The sequence below is a fragment of the Coloeus monedula genome (genome assembly GCF_965178545.1).
Source record: "Coloeus monedula genome assembly, chromosome: 1".
NCBI classification, from domain to species: domain Eukaryota; kingdom Metazoa; phylum Chordata; class Aves; order Passeriformes; family Corvidae; genus Coloeus; species Coloeus monedula.
The window spans coordinates 63,142,156-63,159,543 of NC_138781.1; the positions used below are offsets into that span (position 1 = coordinate 63,142,156).

At 43.1% G+C, this 17,388-nt stretch overlaps 2 protein-coding genes across 4 annotated transcripts; both read right to left on the bottom strand.

Annotated features, from left to right (window-relative positions):
- Positions 1 to 524: 524 nt before the first annotated feature.
- Positions 525 to 8,671, bottom strand: RBFA (ribosome binding factor A). The gene is made up of 7 exons (XM_082294781.1): positions 8,537 to 8,671; positions 7,491 to 7,533; positions 6,700 to 6,876; positions 5,305 to 5,417; positions 4,016 to 4,100; positions 2,297 to 2,367; positions 525 to 1,246 (listed from the first exon to the last, which is right to left on the bottom strand). The coding sequence occupies exons 1-7, from the start codon at positions 8,644 to 8,646 to the stop codon at positions 853 to 855; spliced, it is 993 nt and encodes a 330-aa protein (XP_082150907.1). The 5' UTR covers positions 8,647 to 8,671; the 3' UTR covers positions 525 to 852.
- Positions 8,672 to 9,280: 609 nt separating this feature from the next.
- LOC309581284 (putative 2-ketogluconate reductase) lies at positions 9,281 to 14,349 on the bottom strand. 3 transcript variants are annotated; one of them, XM_082295796.1, is made up of 7 exons: positions 14,323 to 14,349; positions 13,801 to 13,850; positions 12,918 to 13,302; positions 12,013 to 12,184; positions 10,848 to 11,026; positions 10,239 to 10,335; positions 9,281 to 9,860 (listed from the first exon to the last, which is right to left on the bottom strand). In XM_082295796.1, the coding sequence occupies exons 3-7, from the start codon at positions 13,297 to 13,299 to the stop codon at positions 9,707 to 9,709; spliced, it is 984 nt and encodes a 327-aa protein (XP_082151922.1). In that variant the 5' UTR covers positions 13,300 to 13,302; positions 13,801 to 13,850; positions 14,323 to 14,349; the 3' UTR covers positions 9,281 to 9,706. The 3 variants fall into 3 exon arrangements, with proteins under 3 accessions (XP_082151922.1, XP_082151923.1, XP_082151921.1); XM_082295797.1 differs by lacking the exon at positions 13,801 to 13,850 and having other exon boundaries at positions 14,323 to 14,348; XM_082295795.1 differs by lacking the exon at positions 14,323 to 14,349 and having other exon boundaries at positions 13,801 to 13,907.
- Between the last annotated feature and the right edge of the window lie 3,039 nt (positions 14,350 to 17,388).

The window sequence follows — 17,388 nt, forward strand, 5'->3', positions numbered from 1 at the left end:
CTTGCAGCCGTCTGACTTTATACACTCATGCTATTATTTTTTATGTGCCTTGAGTCAGACAGCTTTATTCTCACTTTTTATATGATTCCCTATTAATTTTCAAATCTCAGTTTCTAGGACATTCTTCCCTGCTGCTCTTTCTCTGCTTTTCAAGTTGTTAATACATTTTTTTAAGTCACAGTCAATGCTTTGCCTGATTTTACCCAATGGATAAGCAGTTCTCCATTTTTTTCTGATTGCAGTTCCCCTTGCACAACTACCAAATTATTTTCTTTCAGGGTTGTAATTTTATTGGCCACAATTTCAGTAAGTTTCATCTTCTTGTGGAAAGTGTTCCTCCATTAGACTGGTCCTCTAAAGAAGACCCTGTCCTGGTCTTTGTTTGAGGAAGCTGAACACCACTGTCATTATTTTGCTTCCCTCTTCCTTCCTGATATCAGAATGACACCATCACTTTGTGATAATTTTTATACAGGTCGCTAAAAAAAAAAATTATCAAAATAATTAAAAGAAATATTGCAATATAGCAATCATAATTTTATTGGAAATAGTCAACACAACTGCAAAAAGTTTTAACTCAGTGCTGCAATAAGTATATTTTGTCATTACAAAACTGCTCTCCAGTTGGAAGTCCCTCAACTGCAGCAACTTGAAAGCTGCTTAACAGAATATCACTAATGGCAGCTTTTCTTACATACTTTGTACTAGCAAACCTCCTCACATGTGGCAAATCTATTAGTTTGAATGAGGAAGTGGTAAACATGTTGTATAAAATGAATCTTTCAGTAGCTATGGCAGTCTTTTTTTTTTGTTATTGGCAGCCTCCATTTTTAAGGGAGTGGCTTTTTCACTTCATTTCAGTTTACCAGTAGACTGACTTAAAGTTTTGTCATCATCCACCTCCAATTCATCCACCTCTTCCTGTAATTCATCCTGCAGCTCATAGTCTGAGGCTGATTCAATGTTATCATCCCAGTAATCAGCTTCGTATCTGTCCAGTAAGTGTTTCTGTGGCATAGCGTCGTCATTGTCAGGAGGATTCCTTGTTTTTCTCTTTTTCATTTTCTTTTGAATCTTAGAAAGCTGCTGCTCCTGCTTCTCTGTCCAGGCAATGCTTTCCATATGTCTTGACGCTTTCATTTTTTTATAGTCCATAATCTGTTTATTCAGCAGTTCATGATCAATACCAAAGAGATTAGACCTCATGGGTGAATCTGAAGATTGAGTTGTTGAAGGGAAGAGTTTACTGTGGAAAAGAAAACAAGTATTGGTTTGGGTTTCCTCCCTGCATATATTTCGAGGAATAATGCTATTTTTGACAACTTGAGTAACACAGAAATAAACTGGACTTTTCAGTTTGACTTTATTAACACCCTGTGTTCCCTGCATTAAAAAGGAAGAGATAGCACCATATGATGTGTCCAAGGACAGTCTGTGTCAACAGATTTAATGGGAGAAGGCCAATAAAGCAACAATGTGCCAGATGAAACTGCTTGTCTCTGGGAAAAATGTACACAGGTGAGCACTGGACCTGGGAGCCCCAAGGAACTCAAGACTCCTCCCAGCTCTTCCAAGAAGTGAGAAGCAACAGCCTGTGCCCAAAACACATCAGAGTGATGTGACACTTTATGCTGGACTTGACTATTTCCCCAAGATACAGTGGAAGATGTTAGGTGCCCTTTGGGGAATCTGTTACAGCAATGACTTCCCACAGGAAGCTATTTCTGATTCACACCTGATGAACCATCCTGTGAGATGCCAAGGCACAGAAAGCATTTCTGCCAACAGACTGCAGCACACAAGGGCAAAGGCTGTTGGCTTTGAGAGCATCCAGAACCACCATTCCAACAGGTTGTTCAGCCCTCTCTCTCAGCAGCCAAAAAATCTCTCACAGAAGAATGCTAAATTAACTTAAGGGGATCTATCAGTAAACTGGCAATCCATGTATAACAAACCAAACTTGTATCAGAAAGAGGTGGACAAGTAGAGCAGTACTGGTAAATGTAGTTTTCACCCTCATGAGATAATTACCAGAAAGAAACAAATATTACTGCTGCAGAGCATTTTTAAAATTTTGATTATCATAAACACATCAAGTCTTGAAATCTTAGAAATTCTACACATATTTCCCTCATAAAAATTAAGATATTAATACCGTAACAAGTATAGGGTCTGTGAGTAACGATGTACACATCTAATTAAAATATACTTTCTCTTATGTCAAATAATACCAAATTTAATTGGCCAACAGAGATGAAAATGGACACTTGTACAATTCTGAATCAAAAAGACCCACCTTGAATCATTTTGAGATGTTTCTTCTTCTTCTGGAGGTCCAAAATCAGCAATTGCCAGTAAGTCCTCGACCTGTAAACACATGAAGGCATATTAAGGATCCTGTTTAAATCTACTTTGTTCACAAACAGACAAGTATCTAACAGCAAATATGTTCTTTTCTATGTTTGGAATATTTAGCAAAACCACTTCAAAACAGCCTTTCCCTTCATTTACATGGAACTGCTTACACTTCTTGCCTGGGATGTTTGTGTCAAACAGTGATTTAACAGACCCAGAGATTCCTACAAAGTTTTTTGCCTTACGTGCATTATGAACCCTTGGCTAGGGATTGTCTGACATATATCATTTTTGGTTTATTCGTTCTTACCTCATTCTTGCAAATCCTTTTTCATAACATCCTTACACTGAGATTTTTTTCACCTCTTCTCCCTTTCTGCAAGTTTGCATTTCTCTTATATCTAAGTATGGAATTCCAAAATGCCTTTTAACATGGCATCTAACCAGTAAATGCTACAAATCTATTACATGCAGTGCTCACAGACTATACATAATTGTGAAAATCTTCTCTCATTTGAAATTTTATTTCAGCTTTTCTTTAATTCCTTTCTAGTTCATTGTATTATTCCAATTAATCAGATTTTTTATCCAAGTGTTTAATTGGATGTTTTTCCCTTACTTACAATACTTAAAAACCAAGTTCAGCATGTTATTTGAATCTGTGATTGACATAAATCTGATGAACCATGAAGCGAGAGAAAATAATCCATCTATGTGCTTCCCAGTGTCATTCCCTGACAGAAGTGATATAAAGAGGGTTTTTACTTGTCTTCTGTGAAACTCAGAATTTTTCTGACCACAGAAAGCTCAGGCAGTTCATTGCATTTCTAGAGAATCTGAAATTCTTTTTATTCCTTCCAGGTCTGCTCATGCACACTGCAGGAGCCCATAAGTCTCTAACAGTAATTGGCTGTAACAGTAACACTATTATAAATAATAAGGCACTTCAGGGCACAGAAACATGAACATGTTCTTTTCAACTTCTGTTCACATCAACAGCCTGAGGAGACATTTCTCATTAAATTCTACTCATTGGTGTCATCTTTCTCTTCTGGAAATCTCAGTGTTTTAGAGATCTTGCTTCACAGTCCCAATGACAGCAAATTCCTAGGAAACATCATTATTCTAGTAATATGTTGACTAGTTAAAACTATCAACACCTTGACAGGAAACATGAAATAGTAAAGACAATTTTAAAAATGAAGGGAAAAAAATGTAGTATGAATAAGCCTACATCACCTATGCAAAGGTTTGCACTTCCCTAGAGACATTTTAACAATTCACAGATGGAAAGGGATACAGGGAAAAAATAAAAATAAAAACATCACTAGTTATTCAATTGCATCTTAAAAAGACATAACATTTAAAATGTGGAAAAGAGCTCCTCCAACCTCATTTCTATAATCATATACAGTAGGCAACCACATATTAATCCTTAAAATAGTAAGTCAATTTTTTCAAAATTCTTCATTGGCCTAATGATACAGCCAACAATTCTTCTACATATTATAAATGCATCAATCTTACTCAAGATTGATGGTTAAAATGCTTTGCAACTATAGAGAAAGACTAATTTTTGATGTAAATTGGTAGAGCAACTACATGATCAGCTCTCTCCTAAGTCACTATATTTGTACATTGAGTCAAAGATTAGAATTACCTCTTTTACAGCTGCAGCTTCTTTGTCTTTTATAAATACTACTGGGGGTATGTTTCCTACAATCTGCTGACTCTTCAGAAGATACCTGGCAAAAATATAGCATTCACCGGCATGAGTATCAGTATAGCATTTCCAGGACGAGTAAAAGGTGTTAAATTAAATCCAGCAGTCCTGTACATTTAAAGCTATGGAGTGCAAAACTTTGAGTCTGATAGGAAGCTATTCAGGTTAGTGCTAAGCAATACACCACTGCAGAAACCCAACTTCAAATGCACAGCATACAAAAACTACAGGCTGCAGGTCCAGCTGAGTATTGATGATTTTAGGTTTGTCTGTATCTATATGCATAGGCTGGCACAGGTCATTCCCCACTTCATTTGGTATCCTTATCCCCACTGTAGGGATAAGAGCAGTGGGGGATAGAGCCCTCAGAGCAGGGCAAGACAACTTATTCTACATGCCAGCTCCAGGAAGGACTGACAGGGCTCCCCTTGTCTTCTTCTCAGCCAGAAACCTTCCTTCTTAAAGAGTGGAAGCTGTGGAGTAGAAGAGAGCATTATGTTGGAGCAGAAATTACACAGCTTAGGGAAATGGGGAAAGGAAATGGCTTTGCAAGTATGCTTCTACACCACCTTCCACATGGGTGAAGTCCTGAACTTCCAACAGACTGGCTGGATAGCAGAGGGAAAGCCAAGGAAAGGGGGGAAGAGACAAAAATCTCAGTGATATCCTGAAAACTCACTGGACTCTGTGTTGGAAAAATGGGCAAAAGCATCACAATACATGGTAGCATTCTAAATTTTGTGGGGTTTTCTAGTATCAGTATTGTGAAGAATTTCTGTAATAACAGTCATCCCTTCCGGAGGCCCAAATCATCCCTAGCAATCAGAATTGCCCAGTGAATCTGCAAGGAGATCCTTGTAGTTGCAACTCCTTTGTGCAGCATCCCGTTCTGGGGTACTGTCCCCCACAGCCTGTCCAGCCACCACCACGAGGACACGGGAGTGAAACCTCATCCACACTCCTCTTGCTTTCTGCTCAGCCCACTCCAGCCCTGGGAAAGCACAGAAGCCAAATAAGCCAGCTGTGCTCCAGAAAAAGATCACACAGCTGGTCTGACACAGCCGCCCTTCCGTGTGAAGCTCATCACAGGAGATGCTCTACTCCAAGTATGTAAAAACCTAAAGCATCCCAGTAGGTCAAGTCTAGATTGTCAGCCATACTTAAGAAGTGGTACTTAAGAAATGGCTCTGGATTCAGGAAGTGGCCTGTCTATCCCACAGCAGTACCGTATACGTGGAGCGCTCTTTCGCAGCACATTTTCAACGTAACTTTCCTCCTCCGTAGTGGAAACAGGGTTCCAGTACACACGGCATGCTGAAAAGTTGGAAGACAGGGACACCTATAAAAAAGGCAAATCCGTCTTTAAAATGATATATATATACACACTCTTCATCACTTCATATACAATGAAGTCTCTGATGGATTGCAGAAAGCTTACTAGAAAATTTCTTTTGATAACAGAAGAAATTATATCAGACCAGAATCAGTTCATGAGTAAATCAGGACTGACCTATGCCCAGCCACGTCCCAGTGCAACACAGACACTGTGCAGCTGTAAGATCTGTATTGTATTGGGAAGATGGCTGTTCCTTTCCCTCTCTCATGTTGTAAGTTGTTTAATTTACAGCAATGCCTCCTGAAAGCGCTGTGTCTTGCCCACACCAGCCAGCGATTTTACATGCAGACATGTGATCTGAGACAAGCAATCCTCAAAGCTCTAGACAGACAGAAATACTCTGTGAAGGATATTGCACATACAGAGCCAAAACTTATCCTGCTCATGTAATTTTGAACACTTGTCTGACAACAGAATGAACTCAGCTGGCAAAATCACCTATTTCAGTCATGAATGACAAACCTTTTGTCATAGATGCAGCTACAATGTACATTTTTTTTTACCATGCTTCTAAATACCAAAAGCTGAGTCCACCAAGCTTTTAAGCCAAACACTGCTATAATTTAATCTTTACAGAACAGCAAATGTAGACGATAAAAACTACAGACAACAAACAAGAATGTGGAGACTGACTTACTTCCTGTATCAGAGCTCTAACATCCCTTTCAAATCCACAAATTATGACACTAGCTACAATTACATACAAATGTCAATTCTTTCTCAGATCTTGCTTGACAATGACATTTTCTTAGACTTGCCCTTTTTTTTTAACTAATCTCATGCATCACTTAGTTCTTCTGCCTGTAATGTTGCTGGTGAGTGGCACAAGGAACTGACAACTCTCACACAGCTGCAAGAAAAGACTCTTGGAAAGATACACTTATGTTGGTAAAACCAAGCTCCTCCTTCTGAAAGGGCAAGACAAAGAGCTTATGTCTGAGTAACAGAAAAAAAAAAGTCATACCAGGAGAGTCACCATTTAATTGGCCCAAGTTGTATTTGCATTAGAGTGGCAAAGGTCTCCTAAGCCAGGTACTACAGTGGCAAAGCTCTCCGAGTGTGTACTCCAGAGCCTGATCTTGCTGCACTCTGCTACATCAAAAGCAATGCCGTAAAACTCCTCTTGCACTCATCACAACACCCAGGGGAGCTCCTTTGGCACATCCTTGCCAACTGCACAATGTAATCAGAGTGGCCCAGCACAAGCTGTAGCTTTGGCACTCGCCTTGCAGATTTCCAGCTTGAGATCATAAAATTCTTGACTGACTTCACAGGTAGTTGCCATCTCTAACACAGCTTTATGAATAAGACCATTCAAGACTCTGCAGCGCATGTTATCTTCTTTCCTCGTTTCTGTCAGGTCATTTTTCATTAAAAAGTCCAACTTTGTTGGTTTATACAACTTTTAAAAGAAACAAACAACACGTTAAACAGTAGTTACACACTTGTATTAGGCAACTATATACAGTTTCATGCACTTTACTAAGTATGCTCTTATTTCATTCCTGCAGCTGTGATGGCTTTATATAGGTCCTATGTATCAAGTGTTTCAATAAAGAATACTTCTGTTCACAAAATCTTTGACATTCATGTACTACAGTCAAAGTTTCTGAAGTTCTTTTTGTATTTTGTAGCAAGTTATGGAGTTTGAAGCTCCATAGATGTTTTCTCAAATACAGCACGTATTGACTGAAAAGCTTTGCTTGTTTGAAAAAACAAACATTTTAAAAATTTTTCATTAAACTAAGCTCATAGAAGTTTTAATCTGGATCAGTAGCCAGGAGTGTGCAAGAGAGCGTTGATGCTGGCAAAGATGAAAGATCAGTATAGACAAGGAAACAGCCATGGGGAGCCAAATGGCAATCCTGTCACAGTCAAACTGGAGCCCTACTGTTCGTTCACAAAATCCTCCTATTTTTCCATCAGAAAATGCTTGGAAGTTAGGATCAATGGCGGAAACACAAGTCTGTTCCTCCTGGCACAAATAAACACATTGCCTTAAGAGCTTGCACTTACCGTTTGCGGTCCCAGAGTAGGGCTGTCATACCAGAACTTCTTTCTTTTGGGAAAAGGAAAGGAAATCAGCCTTATCTTTCAGCAGCTCAGAGAAACAAGGATTCCCTGTGTAATTTATATTCCACCTGCCTGAAAGCACACAACACCCAGATTTTCACGCAAGTAGCTCTCCCCACAGCAGAGGTGTGAAAAACAATACTTCCCATCCACAGTTGAAGCTGCACAGACAGCAAGGGGGTGGAAAAGAACAACTCTGAGGTTTCTTTAGATTCATAGAAATATTAAGGTAGGAAAATATGGCCAAGATCATCAAGTCCTACTATTAACCCAGCACTGCCAAGTCCAGCACTAAACCATGTCTCTAAGCACCACTTCTACACATTTTCTGAACACTCCCAGGGACAATGACTACACTACTTTCCTGGGGATCCTGTTCCATTGCTTGACCATTCTTCCCTTTCAGTGAAGAAATTTCTCCCAATATCCAATCTAAATCTTCCTTAGTGCAACTTGAGGCCATTTCCTCTCGTCCTGCCACGTTGTTACCTGGGAGAAGAGACCGACCCCCACCTGGCTACAACTTCCTTTCAGGCTGTTGTAGAGAGTGGTAAGGTCCCCGCGAGCCTCCTTTTCTTCAGACTAAACATCCCCAACTCGCTCAGCTGCTCCTCATCGGACTTGTGCTCCAGACCCTTCACCTGGACACGCTCCAGCACCTCAATGTTTTTACTGTACTGAGGAAGCCCAGAATTTAACACAGCACTCGAGGCGCGGCCTCACCAGTGCCGAGCACGGAGGGACAATCACTGCCCTGGTCCTGCAGGACATACTATTGCTGATACAGGCCAGGGCCATTGGCCTTCTTGGCCACCTGGGCACACGTTCCGCCGCTGCCGACCAGCTGAGATGGGCGGCTCGGGGTCGGTGTCTCTCTCTCCTCCGCGCTACCGGGGCCGCGAGAGCGCCCGAGCCCCACAGCCCCCCTTACCCCAGGGCCACAACCCACCCCGCCAGGGCCCCGCACCCCGGGAGAGCCCCGTTCCTACTTATTCTTGCGGAGCATTTTCCGCAGCAGGTTCCTGGGGCCGCCCAGGGCGGCGGAGCTGCGCAGGGCCCGGCACCACCGCGGCACGGCGGCCCCCCGGGCGCCCCACATTGCTGCCCTGGCGCGCGGCGCGGCGAGCTCCCGCCTCAGCTCCGCCTGCGGCTCCCCCTGTCGGCACGGAGGCCCGGGCCGGCGGGTGGGGATGTCCCGGCTGGGCCCGGAGAGAGGGAAGAAGGAGAGAGGGAAGGAGGGAGAGAGGCCGAGCCGCCCTCAGGCTGGACAGGGCTCTCACACACGCAGAGTCTGGACGCAGGCTCAGCGCTTCGGCCCGGGGAGGGAGCACGCACCCAGGGGTCGGGATTGGTGCCGGAGCGGCGGGAGGAGCCGCTCCCACACGCCGGCTGCGCTTGTGGGTGTGCCAGGCGGTTCCTCTAATACACGATTTATATGGCCTTCAATTCGCTGCTGCATCGGTGGACATTTGTAAGGGAATGCGAGGAAAGTAAGTGGCAAGACTCTGGGGTCTGGAGTTTTACATTGAAGATCAAGACATCGCAGCCTTCCACACAGAATCGCTGTTGGGTATTTAAATAAATTAAACCTGTGCTTTGGGTTTTTTTTCCTGTATAATACTGTGGGATAATTACACGATAATTGATCAAATTACTGTTTCTGCACTGATGGCATTGTGAAAAACGAGGTTCACTCTTTTTGAAATTTTAAGAAAAATTTAATAAAAGGGACAATTAGGAGACAACAGCAAAAAGGGTGTTACGGCCGGGTGCTTTGGCAGAGATCCAAAGGCACAACTCTACATCCAAAAGATCGTCTTTAAAAGTGCATCGCTTATTTCATATTCATCACCATCATGCATAATTCATTTATTCTTTGGAGTTGCTAAGTATCATCCCATCAGTCTTATCTTCTTCCTTTGGCTCCATTTAGTCTGGTTTCGTCTGGTTTCGGGTTTTTCTTCTGATTAGATTCTCCAAGAATGTGAAGATTTTCTCTGCCTATCTTTTCTAAATTGACTACATAAACAATAGACATTCTATATCATGTATTACATTACAGAACCTAGGTAAAGTTTTCCTAACATTAAGGAACATGAAAAAAAAAGCCAACATCACAATACATTCATAACAGGCATTAGTCCTAAGTGCAAGGTGCTCTAGAGCAGCACCTCACGAGGGATAGGAAGACCCGCCAAGCCCGCCTCTATGCTTTCTGCCATTTCCTCCATCATAACCCAGCGTGTCTTCTTGGTGGCACTTCCGATGTGAGGAGTTATGATAACATTCTTCAGTTTTAACAAGGGGTGATCCCTGGGAGAAGAAAAGAAATGCTCAGCTAGTCACTCACAGCACATTCATCTCTTATTTCATCACCTGCAGGCAGCCAGGGAAATACGTAAAATAATAATTAAAACAAAACCTAATTGCATGACCCAAGCATATTCAGAGGAGTTCAAAGTGCTGCCTAGCTTGGTGGGGCTTTATGCAACAAATCCTCCAAATGAGGAAGTGTGAATTTTATTGGGCTGGGATAGAAGGATTAGGAACATGGTTTCAGCAGGACTAGAGCACATACCTCATGTAGTCCTACTAACAAAATTACGCAACTTCTCACATGCTCACAAAATTTTACTCAGTTTGCACATCACACATACACCCTTTTATGTTTAACTTAAATACATGTCCTACCTTGGCAAAGGTTCAGGATATGTCACATCCAGAGCGGCTGCCCTAATAACTTTGTTTTGAAGGGCTTCCACCAAAGCATCCTGATCCACTACCAGACCTGGGTTACAGTAAGAAGGATATGTTTATTTTCACGTTCCCTACTGTCCTCTCAGCATTCTTTTGGGCACAGTGGTCAGGCAGACAGCAGGGCAGGCTATGGTTGCAGTGCAGAAGCAGCAGCAGTGTGGTGGAGTGGGAGGGGGACGCTTGGGTACGTGCATCAGGGAATTAGCAGCATGAAACAGAGTGCCAGGCTTCCAAGTAGGCTGTGCCACCCTAATGTATGTTAGCAGCAACACTGCATTAAATAAATAAAAGGCTTAAGTAGGAGATATATAAATACATATGGGCTTCTAACACTCCAAGCTCACTAAAATTTCAGAGACCTACTTTCTCATGATTATGGGAACACTTAAATGTTTTACTGAGCTATGACCATGTGCGTCTAAATAAACTAGTAATCAGAAAATTTACGGAAAATTTCAGAGGGACAGAGTCTATATTAGAGGTTTTCACAGGACTTGTCATGCCAGCAAACCTTAATGTAGTTTTGTTTATTCTGCACCTTACCTCTGCTGATATTAATAAGAATAGCAGTGGGTTTCATCAGCTCCAGCTCCCTCTTCCCAATCAGTTTGCGTGTCTGTGGAGTTAGGTTCACAGCCAGCAACACGAAATCTGACTGCTGGAGCAAATCATCTATCTTCCTACAGTAAACAGCTCCAATGGCACTTTCTTCTTCCTTTTTTCTGAGGGGAAAATCCCAAAATTAAACTGCAGTAGCAAGAAACAAAGGAAAGACCAATTCACCAGTAGAGAAAATGTTTCTTTATTGTTATCTTCATGTTTAGTGCAAAGTAGTTAGCTGGCTGTCTGAAACTCAGTAAAGACAAAGGTCAAGCTATTTCCCACAATTCCAAGTGAACTGTACACAAATGTGCAGCACTACACCTGTGGGGATGGAAAGTAAGAAATGGGTATCACATAAATGCACTGAATAAATTATAAACCAAATGCATTTCTGTCACAATTTCTGCTTATAATGGGGATTCTTTTGCTACCCAAAAGCAAGACTGATGTCTTGTGAAAATTCAGTCATTTAAGTAAGTCACGTGAAAATTACGGAGGAAACACACAAGACAGGGCAGGCATTAAATCTTTCCAAATCTATGTCAGCAACAGCCTGATTGCTCTGTGCATCAGTGCTGACTCACTGAAACCACACGCTGCAGGACCTGCTGGTGCACTCAATCTGTATCAGGATGAGGTTGCCTGGCTCTCATCAAATTCCCACCAAAGAATGGAATGGGCCTGATGGGAGCACAGGGGCACCCAGCACGTACACCTCACCTAGAAGACAGCAAACAAACTGGCAAGTCTGGCCCTTTATTGTCACATGGCTTTGGAAGGGTGAGATGTCTCTGCCTGAATCCCTGCCTCACCTAAGTCACAGGAGTTAAGTCCTCCCAGTTTTCTCCTTTCCTCAGTCCATTGCAATGTCACCACCATGACAGGAAGAACTCGGGAGCCCCAGCTAACGGCAAGAACAGTGAGATATATCTTTCCCATTCCTTCCTGACTTTCTGTATAAATTGGGAAATTATTGACCATCTTGAAACAACTTTGCCACTTAAAATAAAGAACACTGTAAAAAGTGAAAGCACAGTGAAAAGTACAAATAACACATAAAGGCAGTGTCAAAATAGAGTTGCCTTGGAGCTGCAACCAGCTTTACCTCTGATTTCTGTTGTGGTACAAAATCTTCATTTCAAAGGCTTTGGCTCTTTCAGCCACTTTGTAACCAATGGTGCCCATTCCCACGATCCCCAGGGTCGCTCCAGAAACCTCAACCCCCAGCCAGTCAGCAGGGAAATACTCTGTGTCGGGGGAGACTGCCATCTCATGGCCTTGGAAGAGGAAAAGAAGAATTATGTCATGTAAGGGATGTTCCAGTATCTGGTTACTTTTCCTCCCTCTACTTTTTATCGATGGACAAGGCGGAAGCACAGGAGCAGTAATACATTGTCATTGTGTTTCTGGACAAGAAGTGAGTAATGCTTCACTGCACGCATGGCTGCTGACACTGATTTCTTGCTCAGGAGAGAAACATACCCAGCGTCTCTTTGGCAGGCAAGCAGGCAAGGAAGGTAAGGCCAAAGCAGCAGTAAGGCCATGCAGTTCCCAGCTACCTAGCAGGTACACCAAGGCTGGCAGGGAAAAGAAACACAGAGCATGGTGGGCAGATTTCTGGACAGCCTGTTCATAATGAGTCAGATACATGGCAACTTGGCAAAGACAGGCTTCAAGCCTCCTTGAAAATACATTCTTTTAGTTCCCTTTTATTATAACTTGAAAAGCAAGACTGAAATGAGCAAGTACAATGAATAAGTGGCTGTGGGCTAAGGGAGAAGAGGCCTGAATTTAGGGCCGTCCAAAGAAGAAAAAGCTCCACCTTGCCAATATGCTGGTTTGGAAATTGAATGCAAGGTATTGTCAACAAGATAGATTTATCTTAACTTCTTCCTTTTCCCCTATTTTCCATAGTTATAGTTTTAAGCTAACTTTTGCATCAGCACACATTTTCTGCATGCTTTGAAGTCACCTTTTCTATGAAAAGACTAAGACCATTTCAGTTATTACCTTCCACAAGTCTCCTGGAAGATGCCAGCATCAAAGCTATCCCTAAGTCTGCAGTGTCAGTGGAAACAATAAACGGAGTATTGGCCACCTTCACACCATAGCTGGAGAGGAGTTTCAGGTCCAAGTGATCTATTCCTACTCCAGAACTTGCAACTACCTTCAAGTTAGGCAAGCTCTGGAGAAGCTCTTCATCAATAGCTGGTTTGTGATACCACATATAGATAGCTCTGATCTTTTTGCTGAGAAATGTCTTGTTTTCGAGATATTCTTTCATGGTGATGAGATGAAAACGTTTCTTCAGAAATCCAACATGGTCTTCATATACTCCATACCTCTCTCCTATACAGTCAACTAGCACATAAGGCAGTTCCTGACCCTCCATATCCTACAAAAGCAAAGAGAACCAAAGAACATGGTCTGAAGTGATCCATTATACCTTTTTTTCTAAAAGCCAGAAATTGATTGGCTCAATTACATGCTGTTTTCCCACTTGATGAAAGATAACCACTCCCACATGCAGAACTTTTTTGGGTTCTCCCAGTGTTATTCAGAAGGATGTCCAATTTCTATATAATCTTGTTAATAAGAAATGAAAACATAATTTCTGGCATACCAACTATGCTAACACTTAAACAAATGAGTGACCAGATGTTACCCCTTTTCAGCATTCAATATTCAACATTGAAAGCCAAAGTCTTGATAATTTAAGAATGTGGCCATATGAGTGGAAGGGTATCTTTTAGGACCAGAAGTTCTGCCACTTCTGCAACTATATTAAGCAATTATCATTGATGAGGTTATCTCAGCAAAAATCTCATTTAATGTAACAGAGCTATAATTTGTCAACTATGAACTTTGAAGTTACCCATGAACATAAATTTACCCTTTCTTTGGTCTCCTTCAGTGCTTTGCCAACTCTTCACTCTGCTGACACTGCAAAGAGCCAAGGCTGTGATCTCGGGTTAGAGCCGTCGCTCAGCCCGAGGCAATGCTCCCGCACCGCTCCCGCACCGCCGGCCCGGCTCCCCCTTCTCTCCCCCGACCGCCCCCGGAGCGCGGTGTCCCGGGGAGTCCTCCCTGCCCAGGGCGGGCTGAGCCCTGGCTGGAGGCGTTTGCCGCTGTGCCAGCCGGCCTACGCCTGGGACTAAAGATAGGAGGGAGCTGGAGCGGCGGCCGCAGGACTCTGTCCGGCCCCGAAGGGCGCCTGGGAACGGGCGAGATGCCTCCCGCTCGCAGCCCGAGCGGGGCGCGCAAGACCGCGGGAGCCCCCGTGTCCCGCCCCCCGGTGCTACCCACGGTGCCGCTCCTCCGTGGGGCTCGGGGGCCTCGAGGCCGAGCCCTGTCCCCGCCCGGCAGAGGCGGTCCCGGCGCCCCGCGGGGGTCCCGCGGTGCCGCTCGCACTCACCTCGCCGCCCCGGCCGCCCCAGCCGTGCCGCGGGGCGGAGCGAGACCGGCCGCCGAGGAGGGCACTGCCCGGCCGCCCGCACCCCGCCCGGGCCGGCCGCGGGGTCAGTGGGGAGCGGAGGCGGTGCCAGGGCACCCCACTCCCTCGGGGAGCCGAGAGAGAGCAACGGGAACTCACGAGTGATTGTGTGTTTTTGTGGAAGTGTTTCTGTGCTGTTCGTGGTTTCAGTTCAATCGGGATTTTGCGTTAATGTCCTGCATGCTGTTTTTTCCATACTGTCTTTGAAGACTGGACGTAGCCTGGTCTTTCTGCTGGTCATTACACTATGTGCACACGAGTTAACATAAGATGAAGAGTTGTCTCTGACCGACAGACACCTGCACACATGAACGTCTTTTCCAACCTATATGATTCTAGGAATACCCTCAAAAATTCTCTTTGAGACCTAAAAAACTGGGACAGGCTCAGCTGCTTGGACACTTGAGATGTTATCCCAGCTACAGGCAGTCCTGTGACAATTTCAGCTGAGAAATGTGTGAGAGCTTTTCTGATAAGGTTACTTGGTCTGTATCATAGAATCACAGAATTGTTTTGGTTGGAATGGAAATTAAAAGGCCATCTATTTCCAGCCCCTCTGCCACAGGCAGGGACACCTTCCACTAGACCAGGTTGCTCAGACTCCCATCCGACCTGGTCTTGAGCACTGGTAGGGATGGGGCATCCACAGCTTCTCTGGGCAACCTGTTCAGGGCTTCATCATCCTCAAAGAGGATAATTTCTTCCTAATCTTCTCCATTCTACTACCTAATCTAAACCTATTCTCCTTCAATTAAAGGCCATTCCCCTTGTCCTATCACTACTTTTAAAGAGTCCCTCTCCAGCTCTCTTGTAGTCTCTTTAGGTACTGTAAGGTTGCTAGGTTGCTATAAGGTGTCCTCGGAGCCTTCTCCAGGCTGAACAACTCCAACTCTCCCATTCTGTCTTCATAGCAGAGGTGCTCCAGTTGTGTGATAACTCAGTAGCCTTTTCTGGACCCACTTCAATAGGTCCACATCTTTCTTGTGCTGAGGACTCCAAGGCTGGATGCAACATTCCAGGTGGGATCCCACAAGAGCAGAGGGGAAGAATCACCTCCCTCGATCTCCATACCCAGTGATGGGGATTGGAAAGTACAGCTTCAGTTCTCAGTTCACAAAAGCTGTGCTAAAGTGATTCCCCTTGCTGTGCAGGTGGTCATAATCCATTGGGGAGGATGCCTGGCTCCTGGGGTGAGAGCAGCTCAGGAGGCAGGACACAGCACTGCTGTGGGCATCCAGGGAAGTTTCCACTTTCATGCTACAGAATAACCAGCCATAGGGTGCTGCTGTATCTCTCCTGACTACTGCAGTGCTTTTCAAAAGAATGGATTACAAAATGCCGTCTTCTTGAATTCTGTCAAACACATTTCGATATGCTGAACATGAAGACAGTCAAATTTAACACCAATCCTCTGTAAAATTATGAATAAAAAGACAAAATATAATAATGATTCATATCAATTACACAAAACCATAAACTGTCCTTGTTATCTTGGTGATGATTTTTGAGTATCAGTTGCTTACATGAATTTCAAGTTCAGACAGTTAAACTTTAGAGCAAAAGTTAATTGACTAGCAAAATGAAGTTATAGCATGTTAACTGGATTCTTAGTTAAGCTTACTTGCATTTTCTTCCTTAAAAAAAACCAACAAACATAACATGATTACACATTACCTCTTTCACATAAAAAATTTCCAAACTGCTTGGGTGATAAGATGTAATGAGTTAGCTTTTAACTTACTGCTCACCTGAGATTGAAGGACCTTTGTAAAGTCCCTATCATAGACACAAGTCATTCTACCTGTGAACTGAGGAAGGAGGCCTACATTTTAGTCTTGAAGATAAACCTTTGGAAGGGCAACACAGTAATTTGTTCCTTTGTATATCAAATCCACAAATTTGAATGAACAAATTGAAGGAGGAATTAGTCAGAGAAGCCAAAAAAATAACAGTCAAAGGAATGTTACTCTAAGCAAAAATCCAGGATATGCATATCAAATGTCAAGAAACTGGGTGTGTTACATGGTTAGATGTGGAGAGAATCAGATGTTTTCAAAGCTGTTTTGTGCAACTTGAACATCCAATTTTCAAGCTATAGTTCAGGAGCTGATACATCTCTACAGAAGATATATCTGTATTGCACTGTATGTGACAGTGGTCAATTGCACCAGTGCACTGTCATGTTTTAAGTAGATTTAGTTTGTAGACTATAGTGTGTTAAACTGAATTACATTGTGTGTACGTCATTGCTGTGTGCAAGTTTTTGCTTATAGAAAGGGATCTGATAAACCAGCATTGTACAGAGCACTCTGAAATGAGTAAGGTCTGTGGGTATATAGAGAGAAGTATTACACAATCTGTGGCCTTCATTCCCACCATTAAATACTGCCATTGGTGCCCATGTAATCCTGCAGGGTGAGCTGATGCCTGCAGTGTTAGTAAGATGCTTGCATAATAGTTGTTTCTTAGGATTAGGCTTTTGAAGTATTGTGTTACCCTAAGAGACTTTTGTATAATGTAATGTATACATTTCCCAGGTGGGTTGTACAGACTAGCTTAAGCATGAAGCTGGATAAAGACATACATCTCCTATGTCTGCATTATGTTTTATAAAACAGTATCATATGTGAGCAGGACTTGTAGGACAAAAAAGCTGAGGCAGGAAATCTGTATTCATGAGCTTGTTGTTTCAGGCAAGGCCAAACCAACTGATGCATCTGTTTTCAGTGACTATAAACCATCATAAAGTGTTATCGCTTGCCCATCTGGTTGCTGTGGGTAAGGCCACCTTTCCCAGTAGACCTCTGTAGCAGCACTTTATTCCAGATTGTGTACTTTTTGCACATCAAAATGTTTCAAAAAACCTGAATCAATGGAGTGAACTATAATGGATCATCTCTCCTCTCATGTGGCCACTGCATTTTTGATCCACTTTCAGTAATCATGAGATTGAAGGTATTGTGTGTGAATCAACTCATCACTCCAGTG

Coding starts and splice junctions, on each gene's coding strand:
- LOC309581284 (XM_082295796.1), bottom strand. CDS start 13,299: ATGGAGGGTCAGGAACTGCCTTATGTGCTAGTTGACTGTATAGGAGAG. Junction 12,185..12,917: donor TTCCAGGAGACTTGTGGAAG/GTAATAACTGAA, acceptor TCCTCTTCCAAG/GCCATGAGATGGCAGTCTCC. Junction 11,027..12,012: donor TACCACAACAGAAATCAGAG/GTAAAGCTGGTT, acceptor TTTTCCCCTCAG/AAAAAAGGAAGAAGAAAGTG.
- RBFA (XM_082294781.1), bottom strand. CDS start 8,646: ATGTGGGGCGCCCGGGGGGCCGCCGTGCCGCGGTGGTGCCGGGCCCTG. Junction 5,418..6,699: donor TCAAGCTGGAAATCTGCAAG/GCGAGTGCCAAA, acceptor CCTTTTTTATAG/GTGTCCCTGTCTTCCAACTT. Junction 2,368..4,015: donor AAGCTGCAGCTGTAAAAGAG/GTAATTCTAATC, acceptor ATGTGTTTACAG/GTCGAGGACTTACTGGCAAT.